The sequence below is a fragment of the Chenopodium album genome, chromosome 1 (assembly GCF_948465745.1).
Source record: "Chenopodium album chromosome 1, dcCheAlbu1.1, whole genome shotgun sequence".
Taxonomy (NCBI): Eukaryota; Viridiplantae; Streptophyta; class Magnoliopsida; order Caryophyllales; family Amaranthaceae; genus Chenopodium; species Chenopodium album.
In genome coordinates, this window is record NC_137834.1 from 82201616 (window position 1) to 82224840 (window position 23225).

At 40.3% G+C, this 23225-nt stretch overlaps 2 protein-coding genes across 5 annotated transcripts; one reads left to right on the forward strand and one right to left on the reverse strand.

The window, feature by feature from the left end:
* Nucleotides 1-8904: 8904 nt before the first annotated feature.
* LOC145615790 (uncharacterized) lies at nucleotides 8905-9812 on the reverse strand. The gene is made up of 2 exons (XM_081670781.1): nucleotides 9635-9812; nucleotides 8905-9559 (listed from the first exon to the last, which is right to left on the reverse strand). The coding sequence occupies exons 1-2, from the start codon at nucleotides 9782-9784 to the stop codon at nucleotides 9041-9043; spliced, it is 669 nt and encodes a 222-aa protein (XP_081526907.1). The 5' UTR covers nucleotides 9785-9812; the 3' UTR covers nucleotides 8905-9040.
* A 6478-nt stretch (nucleotides 9813-16290) lies between these two features.
* LOC145558600 (uncharacterized) lies at nucleotides 16291-22855 on the forward strand. Of its 4 annotated transcripts, none has more exons than XM_081619892.1 (14): nucleotides 16291-16424; nucleotides 16744-16834; nucleotides 17311-17484; nucleotides 17703-17789; nucleotides 18356-18457; nucleotides 18542-18592; nucleotides 19177-19209; nucleotides 19306-19368; nucleotides 21126-21362; nucleotides 21528-21741; nucleotides 21864-21986; nucleotides 22125-22198; nucleotides 22309-22348; nucleotides 22466-22855. In XM_081619892.1, exons 2-14 carry the CDS (start codon nucleotides 16745-16747, stop codon nucleotides 22597-22599), a joined length of 1422 nt encoding a protein of 473 aa, XP_081476018.1. In that variant the 5' UTR covers nucleotides 16291-16424; nucleotide 16744; the 3' UTR covers nucleotides 22600-22855. The 4 variants fall into 4 exon arrangements, with proteins under 4 accessions (XP_081476018.1, XP_081476025.1, XP_081476040.1 ...); XM_081619899.1 differs by having other exon boundaries at nucleotides 21885-21986; XM_081619906.1 differs by lacking the exon at nucleotides 16291-16424 and adding an exon at nucleotides 16639-16647 and having other exon boundaries at nucleotides 16771-16834.
* The last annotated feature ends 370 nt before the right edge of the window (nucleotides 22856-23225 follow it).

Here is a 23225-nt window from a genome sequence, read left to right on the forward strand (position 1 = left end):
GCTTTTTCTGCAACTATGGCTCTTAAGGGAGTAGATGTGACACTCTTCCATACGGTGTTTCCTCTTTCCTTAGAACATGCCTGTCAACAGTGGTTCTATTCTCTGGAATCCAAGCATGTCGCGACCTGGGAAGATGTTACTGAAAGCTTTATGAATCGGTACAAGTGTAACATCCAGGCCAAGACTTCTGAACGTGAACTCTCTATTCTCAAACAGAAAGAGAATGAAGGCTTCACCACTTACCTAAGCAGGTGGAGAGAAACAGCTGCACTCTTGGTGGATCCTCCCAAGGAGAAGGAAATGGTTCGCTTGTTCATTGCCAACCTGACTCATAAGTACAAGCAACACCTGAAGTTTCTGCCCTTAAGTACCTTTGATGCTGTATACGATATTGGAATCAATATCGAAGACGAACTGATGAAATTTGTTGGTAGCAACAATAACAACAGTACTTGGAAAAACAATAAGAACGACACTCCTTCTTCTTCGTCTTCTAAGCCCAATAATGCTACCAACAATATCAACATCAATGATGTGCTCGCCCTTAATGCTCCTCCTTAAAGATTCCAAAGGCAAAGGAGGGTTTATACGCCTTTGGGAATGACTTATGATGCTGCTTATGACCGTCTTCATGGTCAGGGACTGATTATGCCAATCGGACCGTTTCCAGAACCTCGACCTGAGAATAGGACCGCTAACTATGACCCCAACGCTTATTGCAAGTATCACCAAGGCAAGGGTCATAACACCGAGAAGTGTTGGAGGTTGAAAGACGCAATCCAAGACCTGATTGATGCTAACCAACTTCATGTCCCTCCAGGGGGCAAGAAGCCTAACATTCAAACAGGTCCTCTTTCTGATGCTCTGGCTATCATGGGAGATGAAGTCTCCTTTGATCCGTCAATACTCATTCAATTTGTGAATGAACCTCTGCCGGAAGTTGTATTTATCTCAAGCACTGAAGAAGTGAATGGGATCTGGGATAGTGATGATGAAGACGTCTATCTCAAAGACATAGCCTGTTCATCTCTCGGCACCAATGAAGATGTTTGGGGGGACCTTGAGGTCAAGGTTCTCACCAGAAGTGGACGGTTGCAACAACCTAACCCACCTCCACCTCCACCACAATCAAATCCGATAATTGATCCCATCGACCCTGTGAATAGCAATGTGGTCAAACAGCTGCAAAAGACCAAGGTGGAGATGAATGTATGGAAGCTTTTGGCCACTTCCCACGAGCATCGAAAGGCTGTAATGAATGCTCTGGTGAAGATAGGAGTTGATGATGACATGACTCCTCAAGGATTGGTCAACTTTCTCACTACCGAGCTGCCGAGTACTGGCAATCTGATTTCCTTTTCTGATAAGGATCTACCCCCGGAAGGGGACCAACATAATAAGGCCTTACACCTCACTATAGTGTGTAGGCAGATGAATGTTCCTATGAGCCTGGTTGATAATGGCTCTGCAATCAATGTGTGCCCACTCCGTACTGCAAAGAAGTTGGGTATAAAGAATGAAGAGTTGACTCCCTCCACTCAAGGGATTCGAGCTTACGATAATACTCGTCGTCAAGCCGTGGGTACTATCGTACTAAATATAACTACTGGGGCCATTGAGCGTCGCACCAAATTTCAGGTGGTGGACATTAAGGCCTCTTTCAATCTGTTGTTAGGACGCCCTTGGCTTCATGAGCTAAAGGCGATTCCGTCATCACTTCACCAGAAAGTGAAAGCCATAGTTGGAGGGGTTCCGATTACTATCGATGCTTCTCCTATGCGCATTCAAGTTATTGATACCCCTATCGTCCATGTTGAACACGACGAAGAAGATGAAGATCTGTGGGGGTTTTCATTAGATGATGTTCTTGCGATCGAAGAAGAGGAAAGGTGTCATCTCGACTTCGATCCCTACTCAAATACCAGTATCAACGCCATTATGAAGAACCAAGGTCACTTCCCTGGAATGACCTTGGGCTCAAGAAGAAAATGGCTAAATCTTGGGGCCACCCTGGTGCGCTCAAGAAGGACACTTTCGGCTTAGGATTCGAGCCGATAAAGGAATATCTGAAACAATCTGCCTTGAAAATGAAGGCTCGCAACAACGCTCGAACCACGAAGACGGAAATGGCCATGGATCCATATCCGTTCACTCTTAACGACCAGTACATCAAAGAAGGGGAAGACTTCCCATGCTATGAATTCCCTGAACCATTTGTCCATAATGGGATCCGTGAACCAGGATTCGAGGTGTTCCTCGATTGTGACTTCATCGATGAAGAGCTCTTCACAGTCGAGAAGTCAGCTAGCCTGAACTCTGATGATCTGGGAATCAACCTTCTTTTTGGAATGAAGAAGAATGAATTCAAGCCGGTCTGCAATGATAACTCTGAGCTCGTTCAAGCCGTCATAGCAAACAAGGATTTCGACCCCTCCGAGTTAATCGTCCAAGCTGACAACATTTCAAGGGGATGGCGCAAGACATTGAGGATCACTACGCCGAGTGGAGAGAAGTTGGAAATAACCGCTGGCGAGGGTCCTATGTTTGATGAGTCTGAATCGTCTGGGTCCGAGTCCGAGTCTGAGTCTAAGTCTGTAGATGAGTCCTTAGAGTCTGAGGCCGACCCTCTTTCTGCTATAGAGTTCAACCCTGAGTCTCTTGTTGAGTCCTATCCTTCTAGTCCTAGTAATTCTGGTGAGGTCGCAGCTGATCTTGCCTCTTTTGATGTATTAGCCAGTGAATTCAATGAAATGAATGCCTTTGCTTACGATGCGTGCCATTCCCCTAGCCCTGATCAATATTGCTTTGCTAATGATAAAAATGACAAAGAAATAATAAAAGCAATGGAAGAACACGAAAATAAAACAGCAGTTATTGAAGATACAGAAACAGTTAATATTTCCAATGATACGACTGTTAAAGAAGTAAAAATTAGATTAACACTAAGTCAAGATGAACGCAAAGAGCTAATTAACTTGCTTAGTGAATTTGTTGATGTATTTGCTTGGTCATACCAAGATATGCCAGGAATTGACAGGGATATAGCTCAGCATACGATACCACTCATTCCAGGTATGAAGCCTGTCAAACAAAAACTGCGCCGAATGAAACCAGATGTGGCTCTTAAAATCAAGGAAGAAATCAGAAAGCAATTGGCCGCAGGTTTCATCAAAGTATCCAAGTATCCGGAATGGATAGCAAATGTGGTTCCAATTCCAAAGAAGGATGGAAGGGTCAGAATGTGTGTTGATTACAGGGATCTCAATAAAGCAAGCCCAAAAGATGGGTTCCCTCTACCTCACATTGACATTCTGGTCGATAATACAGCAAACCATGCACTCCTGTCATTCATGGATGGTTACGCCGGATATAATCAGGTATTGATGGCCGAAGAAGACATGGAGAAAACCACATTCATCACACAGTGGGGTACATATTGCTATACGGTAATGCCATTCGGGTTGAAAAACGCGGGTGCCACCTACCAACGAGCAGCTACAGCATTGTTACATGACATGATGCACAAAGAGGTGGAGGTCTATGTCGATGATATGATTGTCAAGTCTAAGGATCGCCCAGGCCATATCGTCGCACTTCGCAAGTTTTTTGAAAGACTCCGTAAGTACAACATGAGATTAAATCCAGCAAAATGTGCATTCGGAGTCACGTCAGGCAAATTACTTGGATATGTGATCAGTTCCCGAGGGATTGAAATAGATCCTTCAAAAGTAAAAGCGACCATGGCCATGCCACCACCCAAAAATGAGAAGGAGATTCGAGGCTTCATTGGAAGGTTGCAGTATATAAGTAGGTTCATATCAAAGCTCACAGCAATATGTGAACCTATATTCAAGAAGCTTAAGAAGAATGTCCCAGTCACATGGGATGATGATTGCCAAAAGGCTTTCGACAAAATCAAAGAGTATTTGGCAAACCCACCTGTGCTAGCGCCAGCAATACCTGACTTTCCTCTTCGACTCTACCTTACGGTCACAAGAGAAACGATGGGGGCAATGCTAGCACAAGAGATCGAAAGCAAGGAGAATGCAATCTATTATTTGAGCAAGAAACTCCAAGGATATGAGACGCGATACACGCCACTCGAGAAGTTGTGTCTCGCACTTGTATGGGCCGCACAGAAACTAAGACATTACATGCTCACTCATACAGTGCATGTCGTGTCTAAGATGGATCCTCTCAAATACCTGTTCGAGAAAGCAACACTCAACGGAAGATTATCAAGGTGGATAGTCAATCTAGCTCAATTTGACTTGAGATTTGTGCCTTAAAAGGCCATCAAAGGTTCTGCAGTTTCTGACTTCTTAGCAGACTTTCCGCTAGAAGAAGCTGAAAAAGAAGAAGATGAGTACGATTTCCCTGACGAAGATTTACTCATAACCGAAGACGATAGTTGGACGCTCTATTTCGATGGAGCTTCAAACCAAAAAGAATGTGGTGTGGGAGTCTTGCTCGTATCGCCCAATGAAGAACACATCCCAATTTCCATGAAGCTCGACTTTGATGTCACCAACAATGCCGCAGAATATGAAGCATGCATTTTGGGATTAGAAACAGCTGTCGCCTTGGGAATCAAGAAACTCACAATCTACGGTGATTCTTCACTAATCATTAACCAAATCTCCAAGAGATGGAAAGTAAGAAGTGAAAGTCTCGCTACATATCAAGCTCATTTAGAAACTCTCACGGAGCAACTAGATGAAGTGGAATATACGTATTTGCCAAGCGAGGAAAACCAGTTCGCCGACGCACTAGCTAAGTTAGCATCAATGGTGCGAATTCCAGCTGACACCATCAGAATGCCACTGACCATAGAGAGAAGATATGAGCCAGCTTATGTTCATGCACTTGACGATGAACAAGAACCACAGGAAGAAGAAGAACCATGGTACACAGACATCCTTAATTATGTGACAAAAGCAGAGTACCCTCCTAATACTGATAAAAGGGCACGCCGTGCTTTGAGGCTCCTGGCCTCACAGTATGTGCTCATCAGGGGAGAACTCCACAAGAGAACCGCAACGGGAAGGAATCTCTTATGTATAGCCAAGAAAGAAGCACATAAAACCATGGAAAACCTTCATGCTGGTATATGTGGAACTCACATGAATGCAAAGATGTTAGTCCAAAAGATTCAACGACAAGGTTACTATTGGACTACTATGGAGCGAGATTGTCACGAGTACGTCAAGAAATGTATGAAGTGTCAAATCTACGCAAACTTACAGCATGTTCCACCTTCGCTTCTCTACACATATACTTCTCCATGGCCTTTCTCCACTTGGGGCATTGACATCATTGGAAAAATCACACCACCAGGACAAGGGGGGCACGAATTCATTCTCGTAGCAATCGACTACTTCACCAAATGGGTCGAGGCAGCCTCATATGCCAAGCTGACGGCAAAACACGTAGATCAATTCATTGAGAAAAATATTATATGCCGCTATGGGGTACCACATGAGATGATCAGTGACAATGGAACACATTTCCAAGCCGAATGCGCGGAATTGTTGCAGAAATATCATATTAAACATCATCGATCATCACCTTACAAACCACAAACGAATGGAGCAGTCGAATCGGCCAACAAAAATGTAAAGACCATCATCGAAAAGATGAGGAAAATTATAAGGATTGGCCAAGTAAGCTACATTTCGCCCTTTGGGGTTATCGAACCTCTGTTCGTACATCGACAGGGGCTACCCCTTTCTCTTTAGTCTATGGCGTCGAAGCTGTACAACCAATCGAGCTCGAGATACCTTCTCTCCGAATCGCATTGGAAAGCCAACTAGATGAAGTCGACTGGATTAGAGCAAGATACGACGAACTGGTCAGGCCTAGTGCTTAAGGCACTTCGTCAAAATGTGTTAGATCCAAGAGGAAAATTCAGACCGAACTGGTCAGGCCCGTACATTGTTAAAGCCATCCTGTCTGGCGGAGCGGCACAATTGGTAGAGATGGACGGTAACGGCTTCCATAATTTAACCAATTTGGATCAACTCAAGAAATTCTACGCCTAGTCGCATGGGTTCATGACCCAATAGAGCTACGTCTGGCCTGATTCCTTTTTAGGATACGTAGGCAACCCCTCAAGGGGGCCCGGCCACTTTAAAATAAAAAAAATCCTCCCTCTGTTGATCTATTATGCGCGTCGATTCAGCATTGCGTCACGGCAAAAAAAAAAAAAAAAAAAAGGGAAAAATGCCGCGACACGGGATTTCTTCCCGTCTGACGGGAGAAATTCCCGTGTCACGGCAACCTCTGAACGTCAAACAGGAGAGGGTGCCTCCCGTGACACGGGATTTGTTCCCGTCTGACGGGAGAATTGTTCCGTGCCACGTCATCCCTGTCAGTCAAAAATTAAAAAAAAAAAAAAAATCAAAGTTTGCCGTGACGCGGGAATGTGTACCGTGTCACGAAACCCTTTCACCGTGACACGGTGGATTTCCGGTTTTCCCGTTTTTATTTTTTGCGCATTCGTCGCGAATTAATTGTTCGAGTTTTTATTTTCGTTCTTCCATTGCGTCCGACTCCTTGACTCGGATAAATAAATAATAGATAAATGTCATTGTAATTTTTATTTTTAAGGCTGAAATAAATATGCTATTATTAAAATAAATGCGACTACAAATATTGGCATCAAATGCCTTATTTTAAATAAAAATTATATATTAAAAAATGCAAAGCACTATTGATCTAATCCCTCTTCTCTTTAGGAACATCCTTTTCTTGCTCAATTAGGTCGGCCTTCACCATTAGTGTGTCTTTTGTAGCCCGAACCGTCACACCCCTAGTCGAACTTTCACCCCTTTCACCTTTCTTGAACTTTTTCGGTTGTTTCTCCCTATACACCATCTTTTCTTTACCCTTTCCTTTCACATAGGTCTTTTTCCTTGGCATCTTAGGAGTCTTAAACTCAATTCCTTGTGTTCTCGGACCTAGACGATCTTTAAGAGGAGCTTTCTTATCTCCAAGACGACTCTTTACATCGGACTTGCGTGATCCGAATCGTTCCCTCCTACTTCTAGGGTTCAACCATGCCTTGTATGCACTAGATAATGGAGGAGGAGCTTGGTCACTTGCAGAAACAGTCCACAAAGGTCTTCCAATCCAATAAGCCTCGTACTTGTGAACGTTACTTTCATGCAACGATACTTCACGAGGACTATCGTTATAGCGTGGAATTACTTGTTCAAGTCCATACTGCCGCATCAGTCGAGAGGGACAATAAAAGGTCAGTTTGGAGATACTAGGAACACGACAATATGGAGTTTCATTCGTGCCAACCATCCTAGTAAGCCTCCACCAAGGCACCACCCAACGAATGGAAAATTCCCTCTTTGCAAAGAAATTTTTCCAATCTTCATACGACATGTTCGCAGAGTAATTCTTCTTCCTACAGACTAAGTCGTTGGGGCCATATTTTTCAATATCGTCGGGGGCTTCAAATAATTCCAAACGCTCCATCAACCAAATCTGCAAAAAAAAAAAAAAAAAAAAAAAAAAAAAGAAAATTAGTCAAAATCAAAAAAAAAAAAAAAAAAAAAAAAAAAACTGCAGATTCCCGTGACACGGCAGTCTTAACCGTGTCACGGCAGACCCCAACCGTGACACGGCGACTGTTTTGTGTCACGGGGGCTATTCGGAGCGTATTTTTACCTGTAGTAGTACCAAAGAGCCCTTCCTGATGGCTTTCCGGTCAGCTTTTGCCTCGTCAAGACCACGAAATGTTTCTCCAAGGCACGTCGGCATAGGAGATCTTCCGGATTCTACATGCTCAAGTACAGACGCTAGACAAGCATGTCCTACCCTTACCGTTTGCAAATAGTAGCTTGCTAAACATGCAAAAAATATATGCCCTTCTACGATACACATGATAAGACTCAGAGATAGGGCGATTAAAATATAAATTAGCAAGTTTTTCTAAGTCTACTTCATTACCACAAACAATTCTATTTAAATCTGGATCTGTTAGATTCAGATGGCGTTCAAAGTCTTGATAATAATATTCACGTAAGGTAGGCATGGCAATAAGATTTCTAGCAGGAAATCCAAAGATTGCACCAAATTCCTCCGGCAGAGGACAGATTTCATCATAATCAAATTTGAAACAGTGTGTTTCTGGACTCCAATAATCTAATGTTGCTCTAAGAAAATCATGTTCAATAGCTACATGTCGCAGGGCTAGCAAACCCCTAACATGAAATAATTCTAACTCTCTTTTTTCAGCATTGGTCAAAGAATAAGACCAGTCGTGCAACGTATTATCAAAATTTTGAGACATGATTATTGAAATATGAAATTCTAAATTATTTTGTGTTTCGTAATTATGCATATCATGAATAATCTGGTCTTATTTTATAGCAAAAGCGCTCGAAACTGCCCAGAATTTATCTTTTCACACGCGTAAAACAAACCGCGGAATAATACGCGTCCCGTGACACGGGAAATTCCACCGTGTCACGGGAATCTTTGCCGTGACACGGCAGGTTTTGCCGTGACACGGTGAACAGTGCCGTGACACGGCACCTTGCGCGCTATATTTTTTCATCTTTTCCGTATCTATCCGGATTTTTTGTATTTTCTTATCTTTAACGTTTATTTTTCAGTCTTTTCTGAGAGTTTTATTTCTAATAAAATTCTCACCTTTTTTTTATTTTTATTTTATTTTAAGATTTTATTTCTTTTGTTTTTTATTTTATTTTTCTTTTGGGGAAGATATTTTTTATATTTATTTATTCATCATTTTATTTTTATTTCTTTTCTTTTCTTTTCTTTTGGGGAAAGTAATTTTATTTTGAGTGTTTTTTATTTCTTTTCTTTTGGGGAAGGTCGGTACCCTCCATTACTCCACTTATATTTTTTCGTCGTGTCATTAATAAGTACACAATCACACACAAAGAGTCTCAAACACACACTAACACACACAATAGTAGATATATAAACTGTAAATAATGTACAAAGAGTCGTAATACATAAATGTGTCAAGTGTCATCACAGTATGCACAAAAACCCTCGGTCAAAAATCTCTAGAATCAGAATCAGTCTCATCTTGACCCTGTGCATGTGGACCTCCCTGTGTGTATGGGAACGGCAAATCGAAGAGTCCCTCGACCATCCGAGTACGGGGAGTAGCGTCCCTACTAGTCCCCATAGGCCCGGCAGTAGCTAAGCTCAAGGCAGGACCCGTCCAACCGGAAAATGGAGTAGACTGGCCCAAAGATACTGGAATCGTCGGCGAAGGCATCGTCCCATACATCGGAACCGAGAACAAGCCCGACAGCGGTGGAGGAATCCCGGATAATGGAGCCGAGAATGAACCAGGATCCAAAGGAGACCCAAACTCGGGAACTGGAGGCTGTGAAAATGACGGACGCTGAGAAGACTGACCCTGCTGCCACTGAGCCTCCTGGAATGGCTGAGTAGTCTGAGGCTCTCGCTGAGAACGCCGGTGAACCTCAGGAGATCGTCTACCACGACCAAGCTCCTCCTCGTCCGAGCCTCTGGGCCTCGAGCACGAGCGGGACCTCCGTCGCTCCTGAAAAACACAAAATCAAAAGGTGTCAATGATGCAAAATAAAACAAATGGCAGAAATGAAGAAATAAGTGATACCTCAAGAACGTCGCTAGAGCTCCGACAACTCGCACCACGCCGAAGCTTGATGATGCAATACTTCAGCGCGTCCACCAGCTTCATAATTCCCATCACCTCCGGGCGGTTAGGCTGAGGATAAAACAAAGAAAAATCAGTAATAAGCAGCATTAAAAGAGTGGATAATGCGTCGAAGAAAACTCACCGGCTCAAAAACCTCGGAAACTGACTCCTGCGCCTGTCTATAACCCTCCGGCGCGTCAACAATATGGTCCTCCATGATACCGATCGGCCCAGGGTAGCGGACAGACTGAGGAGGAATCTGAATCCTCTCCACAGGGTGGATGGTCGTCTAAAAATATGATCGAATAATCAATTTATTCGACTATTTAAAATAGAGACTAGCAAAGAAGATTCTCGAAAGAAATCATACCTCGGGAAGACGGGGTGGAGGAGCCAGAGAGGGAAGCAAATCCCGCGCATAGTCGCTCTCCATGTGAACGAGCTCCTGCCACGGAAGAGTGTAGCGCTCTCCCCTGTTGATCAACCCTCTGATCAAGCGGGAGTCCAGCATCGACTCTGGCGGGGATGAAGGCACCACGAAACGATCGCCGCTATGCTGACGGACGACTCGCTCCCCCAAATACCAGACGAAGCGCCCAGTACCAACCAAAATGGTACGGTACACTGAAAGACGTAGGGCCTCGGGTAGATCAATCATCCCGACCCAAGGACGATACTGGACATCGATGGGAACCTGGAAACCATAAAAAGTTAGGCGTGAAACAACAGAAACAACATCAGAAGGAAAAAACGCAACAAAGCTAATCCTTACGCCAACGAAAGAGGTGCCTCGGCGTAGTAGCCCACGAAGCGCCGGAACAGACTCCACCCGTGACTCTCCTCGGTCACGCCAGCTGGCTCCGACGGGGAAGTCATGGACCACTCCCCGACGCCGGCGAGGAGCCAAGCCTGGGAAGTACTCGTAGAACCATAACTGCAACAAAAATAACATTCAGCACACGAAATCGAACAAGCCGAAATGAAACAAGAAGGGAAAAGATCATCACCTCTACGACTCTCCACAGGCCGTAAACGGTGATAGGGGACTCGTCATTCAGTTGACGGCAGCCATGACGTAGAGATAGAAGAAGATCTGCGTACCCAAGACTGGCCCAGCTGTAGGATCCTATCTCGGGAATCCTGGCCAAAGAGGGGGGGTAGCAGAGGAGCACGCGTGAACTCCTGTCGAGAGAGAGGGTCATAGAGATCAGGATCAAGATGAAGATCCGCACCCGCTGCTCGGCCGTCGTATCCTCCATATCGAAGCCGCGAGCAAGAACTGAAGCCGACTCCGATCGTCCACTCCTAGGACCACCTCGAGACACCGGTCGGGTCCTGATGTGCTGAACGACCGGACCCAACAAATCAGCTACCTCAGCCGATGTCCAAGATAGATCAGACATCTGGCCTACTGCCCGGTCAGTAAAGCGCAGCCCGCTGATCATGCTGAAGTCCAGGGGGGTCACCGTCATCTCTCCCCAAGCAAAGTGAAACGTGTTGGTAGTATCCCAGAAATACTCCAACAATGCGCGAACGACCGTCGCGCCGCAACCCCGGGGGCTGCGAAACCCTACAACCGCCGCGTAGAAATCGACCAAGCCAGACGACTCCCATAAGGCGCTCGTAGCAGGATCCCCCGTAATGACCTGGTAAAGTCGAGGGATCAAATCACCGGCCCCGGAACCATGCTGGCGAAGTGTGCCATCGACTATGCCGGAGAGTGCGCGGTGAGAGATGTGGTTTTCACGGCAGAAAACCAACTGGTCTGGGGTCCACGGAGGTGGAACCCACCTACCCCTACTCGTAGAAGTCCGAGGCTCGGACTCCAAGACGTCGTCGTCCACGCCCTCAGGGACAGTGGGAGTGTCCTCCCGAAAAGCCCGACGCCGGCCGCGGGTAGAAAGGTCGCAATCTCGTCGTCTAGGCATGCTATTATAAAAATCTAAATGTTTAGCATCATTTCCTAAACATTTTTTAAGGTGCATATTTATAATAAAAAAATAAATATCTAAATACTTAGCATCATTTCCTAAGCTATTTAGTTGTTTATTGAATTATATGCTAAATTTTATCTAAATGTTTAGCATCATTTCCTAAACATTTAATTCAAGTTGCATATTTAAATGTTTAGCATCATTTCCTAAACATTTAATTCAAGTCGCATATTTACAATAACAATCTGAATACTTGGCATCATTTCCTAAGCTATTTAGTTGTTTATTGAATTATATGCTAAATTTTTACCTCAAGGCTAAAAATTGGCAAAATTATGGTATTTAGTTTCTCCATGACAAACTAATACTACAGTTCTCCTAGCCGCATGATACTATGTTCTCCATGACAATATAGTACATATGCAAAATATGAATCAACACATCATTTCACAAGATTCACCACCATTTTTTCACCATTTCAAAGCATGAACATTATTTCACAAAATAGCACCCAAAAATGGTGATTTGCTCAATTCTCCATCAAATCATGCAATTTTTGTCTCAAATTTCTCACAAACACACATGTGCACATATACAAGTAAAATCATGGCAAGAATTTCAACATAAAGCTTAAAAATAAAAAACCCCCAAATTGATTTTTAGGGTTTGTCATGAAATTGTTAATGTGAAGCAAATTCAAAGCAAAAATCAAAGGGAGCTTACATGAATGTTTGTAAAGGGTCGAAAATGAGGAGAAGATCGAGAAATTACAACAAAATTGGTGAAATTCGAACTCCAAAACTCGAAAACGTGTTCCGGCCACCAGCGCAGCTGCCGCGACACGGGCAAGACTAACCGTGTCACGGTCAAGACTAACCGTGTCACGGCGACCTTCAAGCCTGACGGAGCTCCGACAAATCTGGGCGGCAACTCCGGGACAGAAACAGAAGCAGCAACGGAAACAGCAGCAGCGCAGTACAGTAGCCAAAAAACCGCAGCAAAACAAAAAAAGGGGAGAAGGAAAAAAATCAGACTAACCGTGTCACGGTCGCCGTTACCGTGTCACGGCGAGCTTCGACGGCCGGCGGTTAACCTCAAGCGTGGCGCGGCAGTTTTTAGTAAGAAAGGAGCAAAAATGGTGAAGGGTGAAAGCAAGTGTGAAGGAGAAATGTGAAATGGTGAAAGCAAGCATGTAAATTTAAAGACAGAAAAGGACAAAAAAGAAAAAAAAATAACCGTTGTTGACTGATTCAAACAGCGAAAAGAAAAAAAGAAAAAGAAAAAAAAAATAGGATTCTCGTGACACGGAATTCTAGTCCCGTCTGACGGGAATCCCTGACCGTGTCACGGGAACCTGATGACGTGGCGCGGCAAAACTGAGCTTGGTCAGGGAATATTCTTGGCTTTTTGACCAGTTTGGCTGACTTTCCGAGTTTATTGGGCGATTATTTTCCGCTACAGTTACGCGGAAAATCCCAACTGATATTTAAGGGGGGGCTAAAATTACCATCTTACCCCTGGCAAGCGTCAAAGCCTATTTTTCGGCATTTTAAGCATTTAATATGGTCGGATAATCGGCTTAAAATTGTGAATCATCTGCGGCCCACGTTCGGGGATAATCGAACCACCATATACTTATCAATTTTCCGCAATAGTCGGCTTTCCTCAGGCTTGGAAAGCATTATCGGTGGATTTTTCTTCAAGTATAGAAAACCGCCAAGTCGGCTTTCCTCAGGCTTGGAAAGCGTTATCGGTGGATTTTTCTTCAAGTATAGAAAACCGCCAAGTCGGCTTTCCTCAGGCATGGAAAGCATCATCAGTGGATTTTTCTTCAAGTATAGAAAACCACAAAATTCCTTTGTCGGCTTTCCTCAAGTATTGAAGGCATTAGCGGTGGATTTCTTCAAGCATAGAGTGACACCAAATTCGTTCGTCGACTTTCCTCAGGCATGGAAAGTATTATCCGGTAGCTTTCTTCAGGCTTAGAAAGGTACCAAACTCTTCAGTCGGCTTTCCTCAAGCATGGGAAGCATTTCAACAAATGTCACTCGGTGGATTCCTTCAAGCTTAGGAAGCTGCCAAATTCGTTTGTCACCGACGCACTGGTGTCAGATACGTATTCTATCCCTTTACTCTTTTATCTGTAGAACTAACATTTTTCTGCAGGTATCGGCGTATACAGAGTGATTTAGGATCGCAGAACGTCTTAAATCATTCTCCGTCCCTATCGACTACTTTGACTATCGTTTTCGAAACTGACGTTTCTACAAACTCAGTCAAAGTGGGGGCTTCTGTAGACACCTAAAAATGTCTCCCCAAAACCAAACCCGATGATAAATAACCTTTCACCGCCACTGTTGGTCGGGTTTAGTATTTAATCCCGAGAGTGCTTAAAAAATCGTATTTTATTAAATTCTTATTTTTGAAAGGTCCATGGATTAGTCTTGGTATTTGGTAAAAGCATAGTTTTAATTTTAGCCCAAGCTTGTTAATTAATTTTAAGCCCAAACCTTTTTATTTTATTATTTTATTATTTATTTTTGGCCCAAATATTTTATTTATTTTTATTTCATTATTTTCTTATTTTAGCTCGAATAATAAAAGTCAGGAAAAAGCCCGAAATTATCAATCGGCACTTAAAAAGCCGAAAGAAATTAGGGTTAAAAATGAATTTAGACGGAAAAATGGACTGGAACTGACCGTGTCACGGGAACCCTTCCCGTCTGACGGTGGGACTTCCCGTGACACGGGAGGTCTGTCGTGACACGGGATGTTCCGTGTCCTTTCCGCGTAAACCCTTAACGCGTTTTTCATTCCGTTTTCAGAAAATTTCCCGCGTCACTCCAAAACTGACCGTGTCACGGGATACTTTTTTAGGGTTTTTATCATTTTAGGGTTCCGTGTGCTCCCTCAGCACATTTCCCTATAAATACCCCCTCATTTCTGATGTACGGGGCAACCAGAATTTTATTATTCTTATTTTCTCTCTTCTATGCTATTAATCTAAACCCTAGCCTACCCTTTTCACTTCAAAATTCCTTCTTCAAGCACTCAAAGGAGTCCATATTTTACTCGAGGTTCTGTCCTTAAGCCAAGGCGTGAAAGGTAGAATCGTTTGAGGGTTTGGCCCCAAAATCAACCTTATTTTATTTAATTTAATTTAGTTATTGTTTTATTATTTCCTTGAAGTTACTAACTCGTTTATTATTTTGTAGTTGCAGACAAACAGATTCAAAGTAAGGATCATGCTCTTGTTATTATTATTATTTTTCTAACGATTTTTATGTTGTTGGAATTATGATTAAATTGGTTTTTATATTAATATTGATTCTATTATTTTTATTGATCACCATATTGCATGTTAAAGGGAATATGTAATTGAAAATTACGACTAATAAGATAATTTGGACAACCGGTTTAGGATCCTTTTAATCTTATTATTAATTGAAGTGATCACCAAATTTTAGAATTATGTGTGCATTAATTTTAAACCAATTTAGTTAAATAATAGTTTGGAGCGAATTGAATTATTGTTTGTATGCCTTTGAGATCACAGGAATGCTTTTCAATATAAGAATCGAGTAGAGGCCAATACGGGCGAATGTGACTCCATGACTCACTTCGTACCATCATCCCTGATCCTCCTTTCGTGGTTCCGAACCATATGGAGTTAGTAATCTCATGGATTATGAATGGGGTGTAACCTTCACGGGTCAATCGTTGTTGCCTATCGTTGTCCCTTATCGTGGTTGCCTTTTATGATCCGTGAACGGTTTACAAGTTCCTTAAAAAAACTTGTTGGCGGCTCCCTACTTTATTTGTCCCTAATCGTAAAGTCAATTCCCACTTCCTATGAGTGTCAAGCATATTCACCACATGCTTTTAACGTAGGCGCACTTCGAACGACGCCTACAGTGGGACAAAAATGTGGACTGGGAGCTTGAGCTTTTCTCAGATTACCTTCCCGAGAATGTATTGGGAGAAATTGCTGCACATTCTGTTATTGATGATGAGGAAACGGTGGATGAAATCTACTGGAAAGGGTCACCAACAGGGGGATTCACAATAAAATCAGCTATTACTATAATTCGTGAAACTGAAAATGAAGATGTGAATGGTTTTCAAGGGAGGAAAATAATATGGAGGCTTCCAGTTCCTCAAAGGAAAATAATTCAGTCCAAACTAAAACCCTAAATTCAAGTAAAATGATAAATTACATACAATTACAAATGATATTCTGATTAATAACAAAATTGTAACAGGTGATTTCACAATACAAGCTTAATCAACCACATTCATGTCGCAAAAGTCCTAACACATAAACCCTAATTCACGATTTCGATACTTCACTCACCTCTATTCTTCATTGGAAAGGGTAATTCTTTCTCGTTACACCACCACTCAAAAATCGGCCAACAAACGACGAGAAACCTGAACTGCGGTGAAGTTTAACTATGCTAAGCACAGAGCGGGAAGAAGAGAAGAGGAACACAGTTGAAACGGGGAAAGAGAATTCGAACAGGTATTGAAGCCTTTTATATCTGTATATACATACGTAGAAATACCCACATACTATCACTTAAATTTTTAAAAGTTGTGAAATACCGATATTGCCCCTGTGCTTGGACAAAGCGGCCACAGCACCGTGCTGGGCTGAGACTTACTCGCTTGCCCCTCTCTTTGATTTTTTCGTCTCTCCTCTACCTAGTACCACCACAGTTTCCTCCGTCGGTTAGCATCGTCGATCGGTTGAAAATTTGCAATTATCCCTCCTCCTTCAATAATCTATACGTTGGTTGGTCGTAATTATTAAGGTTACACTTTCTACTCAATTTGTTTTTGAACAACTCGAAAATACATCTTATTTGTTTGATTTGGGGGTAAAGTTCAAGTTTTTCTTTGATATGCTCTAATTTCATCTTAATTATATACATAATTGGACACCTGAAATTGTTATTTTTCATACAAAATATTAATTTGGGGCAAAAGTTAGGGTTTATAATTCTGAGTAAAAGTTTGAGCTCCAACAATCAGATTGCATTTTAAGCATTCTTTTTTGATATAATAATAATATGTAATAAAACTGATTTTTCAGAATTTCAATTTCTATTTATTTTGGGAATTTTGAATCAGGATGTCGATGTCGATGTGGATGCCGGAGCATGAACATGAACCGATGCCGGAGTATGAACCTTTGCCGAAGAAGCCCAGACTTGAAATTCAGGTACTAGCTTTTACTTTTTATATTTCTATTCATCTGTTACTTCCTCAGTTTTATCTCCCATCTCTTTCTTTTTAGTTTTGAATTTTAATTTCAATATTAATTAATATGAATATGAAATCGGTTAGGGTTTTTAATGCTAGTGTTTCATTTCGTTTCTTTAAATTTCCAGAATTGGGGAATTCACATCCTTGTTTGTTTGGTAGTTTTTGGATCTTAATTTGAAATTACAACTTGAACCCTAAAAAAATTTCAACATTTCAACAACAAATCCCAAACATTTAAGTGTTTGTTCTCTAAATCAGTCCCAATGGTGGTGGTGGTGAAATTTGTGCGGTGGTGGATTGGTGGTAGAACAGAGGATGGGATAATTCTGTTAGCTTAGTATTTGGTCCAATTCTATCATTAGATAATCTTATTTGCAAGCAACTAGCTTAAGCCTATGAACTAACTCACATCCTTCATGGGTGGTGTGGCAGAGCCTCACCAAGGAAGAACTAGCTCATTTGCAAGCAACTGAGGAAGGTGCATTAAAAGAAATAATCTGGGATATTTGCTCCTCTTCTCTGGAATTGTGCAAGCAACTATCTGATCAACTTTACCGTAGTCTGCTTGATGGAGTTGCCGTACTCGCTTACTTGCTCTTTGACAAGGTAGCTACTCTCTGTAAAGTAATTATCACTTGTCTGTTTTATGGATTTCCTCCTGTCCTCCCCTCTCCATGTTATACACTTATACTTCTTTATTTTTAGGATCTATCATTCTAGTTTTGCATTTACACTTTTACTTTTATCCCGGCTTATCTTATAACAAACCACCAAACATTCCTCTATGAAACAATTGCTAATGCCACATTGATGCCACATGGTAGGAGGAACTGTACGAGTTAGGTCATTCTCGCATGCTTTATGACCAACAGAACAAGTTTTGGGAACAACTTGAAGGGTTTGCGCAGAAGGTTTGTAATTATTGTGGAATTCACGACTACAAGTCATCTTTTGTTCTTTTTTGTATAACAATGGAGTTAGAAACTAGCAATGACCATGTAGCCTTTTTTTTTTTTTTTTTTTTTTTTTTTTTTTTTTTTTTTTTGCATTTGCATTTGCATTTGCATTTGCAAAGGACATGAGGAGGAAAACCATTTCTTTATCCTCAAATTTTCTCTGTGATTATTCATATACTACATGTGAACCCTGCTTTGTGTTTGTGTTCTTTTTTACCCCTTCACTAAGCAATACCCTTGCTATGCAAGAAACTCTAGATTTTGTTCACCTGTCCGAACAATAGCTAAACATTCTTTGTGTCAATCCTATTTGTTTGTATGAAACCATATGGTCAAAATTAAACAATTGAATTTCACGCAGGATTTCAGTTCTGTTCACACCTTTTGCATCAATTTTTTTTTTGCAATCTTCATTATTTTTACAGCCTAATTAGGAAGTAATGGGAAAGTAGTGTGCTACTGTATATCTTTCATTCTTTCTTGAAAGTTTAGTTTATTAAACAATCTTTATGAATTCACAGGGAGATTCATTCTATGAAGTTTGCAAGTGGATAGCGAATACAAATATTAATTGGGATGGGTACTCTCTTTTGAACGAATGTAATGTTGCTGCTATGCTAAAGGTACAGCTTTCAAGTATTGATTCATCTAGTTGCAATTTCTGTGTGATAATTCTATTCTTTCTGATGATTACATTTGATGTGCAGTCTTACAACAGTGACTTGTGTAACTCATGTCCGTATAGGAAGCCTTTCGTGGTATGTGCACTTAACCCCCCCTGCCTCCTCTTGTTTCCTCTCTCTATATCCTCATTCATATCTTGGTGTGTTGGATGATGTTACTCTATCTATCAGACTTTGTATGAATAGCGAATTAAAGAAGGGTTACCGGGGGTGGTAAAGAGGAATTGTTAGGTTGTGTCATTATATTTAGCAAAGGGTAGGTAGCATAACATGTTGAAATTTAGGTGTAACAGTTTGGCCAGCTTGTCTAGCCACTGAACAAGGTGTAGGATTGTATCCACAGTTTGTTTTTTTTTTAATGCATCAAGTTACAATTAATCCTCTTTAGTTCTATATTGTCTTGATCTTCTTATCTATCCATCTTTTTATGATTTTATCTATCCTTTCATAGCTTTTTGGTTACTGTGTGGTTAATAACAAGGAACAAAGGGAGATATAAATACTTTTGTTAAATGCTTCAGTGGACTATGACTTAATGGTAGATTGCAAATCAACTGCATTATAAGAGGATTTGAAGATTTTATTGTCTGCCTTTTGCCATAGCAGCCTTAGCCCATGTATGTTTGTTTACTAATTTCTTTTATTATTGTTTGCTACAGGATTACATTGCCCGTGGCCTGGAAATTAAGAAGGTAGCAATGTTTTCTTTGCTTTTCTGCTGTCTACAAGTTATTTCTGTTATGTTTAACAATAATATGTTTACCTTGTTTGTTATTAATTTATTATAGTGTCCTATTGATGATGACATTGAGGAAGCAATCAAAAAGGCGAAGCAGTATCAGAGATTGACGGTAAGGAATATGACTAATGCCCTACTCCCGTTTTTAATGTAAGCGAAGTCATTTTAAAGCGTGGCAAACAGTTTGAAATAGAGGGAGTACAAATGTCGAATGCGAGTTTCCTATTTGTAACTAATCCCTCCCTCCCTTCCTTAATGCTTGCTACATTTCTGTAGTTGTGGTGACACTTTTTTGAAGTTTGACCAGTTTCTCATTCATGCCTGACATGGAGATTATTACGGAGTATGCGAAATGTTATTGGATTTGTTGTAGTGTAGTACCATATACTAGGGCTGAGCAAAACTACCCGAAAAACCGGAAACCCGTTCCGTTACCGTTCCGAAAATTAGGGTACCCAATCCGATAAGCATAACGGTTCGGGTACCCGTTCCGATAATTTGTTATCGGGTATGGTTTTTGGGTATCATTTTAAAATTAACGGTTTCCCATTCCGTTCCGATAAGCAATTATTTTGTTTTTTTTCCTACTTAAATCTATCTTTTCAATATTTAAACTCTTACATTACTTCGTAATCACTATATAATATCAATAATTAGTAATGTTATTAATAATTTGGTCAAGATCATGTGGTATTGTTGTTAATTAGTGTTAAAAAATATCATAATAACTAATTTTTTAAGTTTTATTATCACTATTGGATATTTTATTGGGTACCCGATAACCGTTCCGAAAATCCGGGTACCCGAAGTCCGGGTACCCGAACTTATCGGTTCGGGTTATGGATATCACTTTTAGTGATATTAGTTATCGGGTACCCGAACCGTTAGTACTAATGGTACGAGTACCCGTCCCATGCTCACCCCTACCATATACTACCTCCGTTAACTATTATTTGCAACAAAGGAATATTTTATATCTCACAAATAATACCTCTTTGTTGCAAATAATAGTTAACGGAGGTAGTATATAACTTTTACTTGGTATTCAAGAGTCGTCTATGACCTTTAACATCTCAAATTGTATAATTTAGAAAATTATAAAAAGTTGATATTAATAAATTTACATTTAGACGAATCTAACAAAATCTTATTGGATTATTTTATACTTCCTCTGTTTCGTTATAGTTGCAACACTTCCCTAAAATAGAAATGTCACAATAGTTGCAACACACTATAAAAGAAAGGTTTTTATGGTGGGAATTGTACTATTATCTTTATTTAAATCACATGACACACTTTATTATACTCCTAACAACCTTTTTACCCCATTTTAAGAGTATTATATCATGTGAGGGCCACTTTTCTTAAATACCGTGGTAAAGTGTGTGTTGCAACTATAAAGAATTGGAGGAAGTACATTATAGATATGCCAAAAAAGTCGGTCAAAGTTTACTAACTTTAACTCTCAAAACGGAATTTATTTGTAACACAAAGTCAAAGATATTATTGGTCTAACATGTTATTGGGAAAATGTTATTTTGTAGACTGCTTAAAATTAAATGTACTAAAGGTTAAGGGACAGTGGGGAGTATATATTGTTCTTCGTTCTCATAAACCTCCCTCAATAATGCGTGAACACACAAAATCCTAAGCTAAGAGATCTTTTAGAATTCTTCATTCATACTGAAAAAAAGGAGTTTCATACATTTATTTAGATAAATATGCACCATAAAGGCATCCGTTTTGATGCTTAGTCATCTCATCACTTCTAGTTCATTTTGCCGAAATTGCTTTTAGTAGTTTATCATGAAATGAAGTTTAAAGCTGTTCACGATGTGTTTTTTTTTCGTTTCTTTTTTCTTGGAGCAGGTTGATGAATATACTTTTTTACTGTTGGAGATATTTAGGGATGTGTTGAGCGAGAAGTGTCAAGAATTTTTGCTTGCCAAAGCTGTGGAGTGTATTGATGTCAAGGCCTTGTACAGCTTAGAGGCTGATGCAATACAGGATTTAGTGGAGCTAAACATGCACTCTTCTGCCCATGAAGAGTTGGATTGGCTTATTAAATCTGACCTATTGGAACTTATTCGGGTAAAAAAAAAAATGGTGTGTTTGCTAAACCTCGCTAGATTATATGCTTTATGGCATCAACCCTTTAATTCTGCACTTGTGGTTATTTAATGGTTAATTCGCCTATTATTACAACCATGGAAATACATGCTCTTTTTTGAGTGAGAAATTTCTAACTATTATTGATTTGTTTTGTTGCAGGTCAAAGATAGATTAAGGACATCGACTATTCCATTTAGTATATTGCTCCATAATGAATTTGAACTGAGAGAAATTGTTGAACTTCGTTATACAGTTCCTCCACCTCTGACTGTTTTTGATTTGATTAGTATTGCTGAACTTCGTCGTAAGGCAGAAGGGAGTCGTTTTATCAACAGGGACCATTTCTTGTGGGCTTTTGATGAGAGAGGATGTGGTACTTGTTTCTGATATTGACTTTGCCTAGATGATTTCTATTATGTTCTTGGTTGATTCTGCTACTCATGAATATATTCTCATGAATATGTAAAGCAAATTCTCTCTTGGGTGATGCTTCAGGGCTCCGTACTGCATTGAAAGGGCTCCGTACTGCATTGAAGGAAGAATTAGCCTCGAGGGTGGGTGCAGAAGATCATCCCCCATATTTCATATATGACATTGTGTTAAGATTGGCAAGAGCTGGTATGGTTTCTGATCTTTTTTTTTTTTTTTTGAGTGGTTCTGATCTTTGTTTTTACGCATCTCTGCCTTTATTGGACATAAATATATGTTTATAAATAAATGAAGATGTTCATGCTGTTTCATATTCTTGGCATGCAGAATATGTGAACCCTAGTGTAATTTATCTTGCCTTTGCGGTAGTTTTTGGCAAATTTGGCTTTTGTACTGAGGAGGTAAATCTCATCAGCCTGGATTTCTTGATGTTTTACTTTCCAGTGTCCTATGCTAAGCATGTTATACACTTCCTACGAATCTGTTTCTAATTTTTCATTCTTATCTTAAGGTCAAAGAATTGCAAGAATACTTCAACCACTTCAAGACTGGTACTTGCGACCTCATTCTCTGTTCTTTTATGTCTCTAATGGCACCAATTTTATGGAACAAATGTAGTAAATTGAATATACTGTCTGATAATTGATACTTTTATGCTTTTTTTTCAGCTATATGCGATATGATGGAACCAAAGAATTTGATGTCCTCGAATGATTGGTATTTTGGGGATGATAGTATTAAGGTTTTTAAGGAACGTCTTGATGCAAATAATGGAATCTGGTGGTACCCCTTCACTGCTTAAACTTTAAGTGATGGTATTTTCTCTATACAGGCAATATCCCCTTGACAAGGACAAGGTGAAATTGAAGGCATTTGGTGTTTATGGGAAATTAAATATATGTAAATTATAAGCTGTTTAGATTTGTTAATATTTGTTTTTGTAAAATATTAAGAGATGCCTTATGGTGAAGTGGTGATCTAATTTCTTTTGGTAATTGGGTTGCATGTACTATTCTGATTTCAGTTGTCAAGAGGTTCTAGTATTATTTTGATTTCTAGGTTCGGGTCTTCTTGCTCAATTGATAGTAAATTATCTATTTATCTTACTCTTCACTCTGTTTGCACACCCATTATCTTGATTTCTTCATTCCCCATTTGCTACCTAGGTTGCATAAATACTTATATGGGTACGGATATGGATACAGAACAGATATAAAATAAGACAAATTTAAAAATGAAAAATACGGAAAAATATATTATAAATTAATACTACCTCCGGTTCAATTTACTCGCAACAAAGGAATATTTTATGTCTCACAAATAATACCCCTTTGTTGCGAGTAAATTAGACCGGAGGTAGTATGATTTTTTAATACTATAAAGGATATTTACGGAGTAGTATTTAATAAAAAAAACTTTTACAAGGCT

Excerpts from the sequence above, each read along its gene's own strand:
- LOC145615790 (XM_081670781.1), bottom strand. The coding sequence starts at position 9,784 with ATGCTGCTTATTACTGATTTTTCTTTGTTTTATCCTCAGCCTAACCGC. Across the intron at positions 9,560-9,634 it reads GCTCTAGCGACGTTCTTGAG|GAGCGACGGAGGTCCCGCTC; the intron begins GTATCACTTATT and ends TGTGTTTTTCAG.
- LOC145558600 (XM_081619892.1), top strand. The coding sequence starts at position 16,745 with ATGTCGATGTCGATGTGGATGCCGGAGCATGAACATGAACCGATGCCG. Across the intron at positions 18,593-19,176 it reads CGTATAGGAAGCCTTTCGTG|GATTACATTGCCCGTGGCCT; the intron begins GTATGTGCACTT and ends TGTTTGCTACAG. Across the intron at positions 21,363-21,527 it reads TTCGGGTAAAAAAAAAAATG|GTCAAAGATAGATTAAGGAC; the intron begins GTGTGTTTGCTA and ends GTTTTGTTGCAG.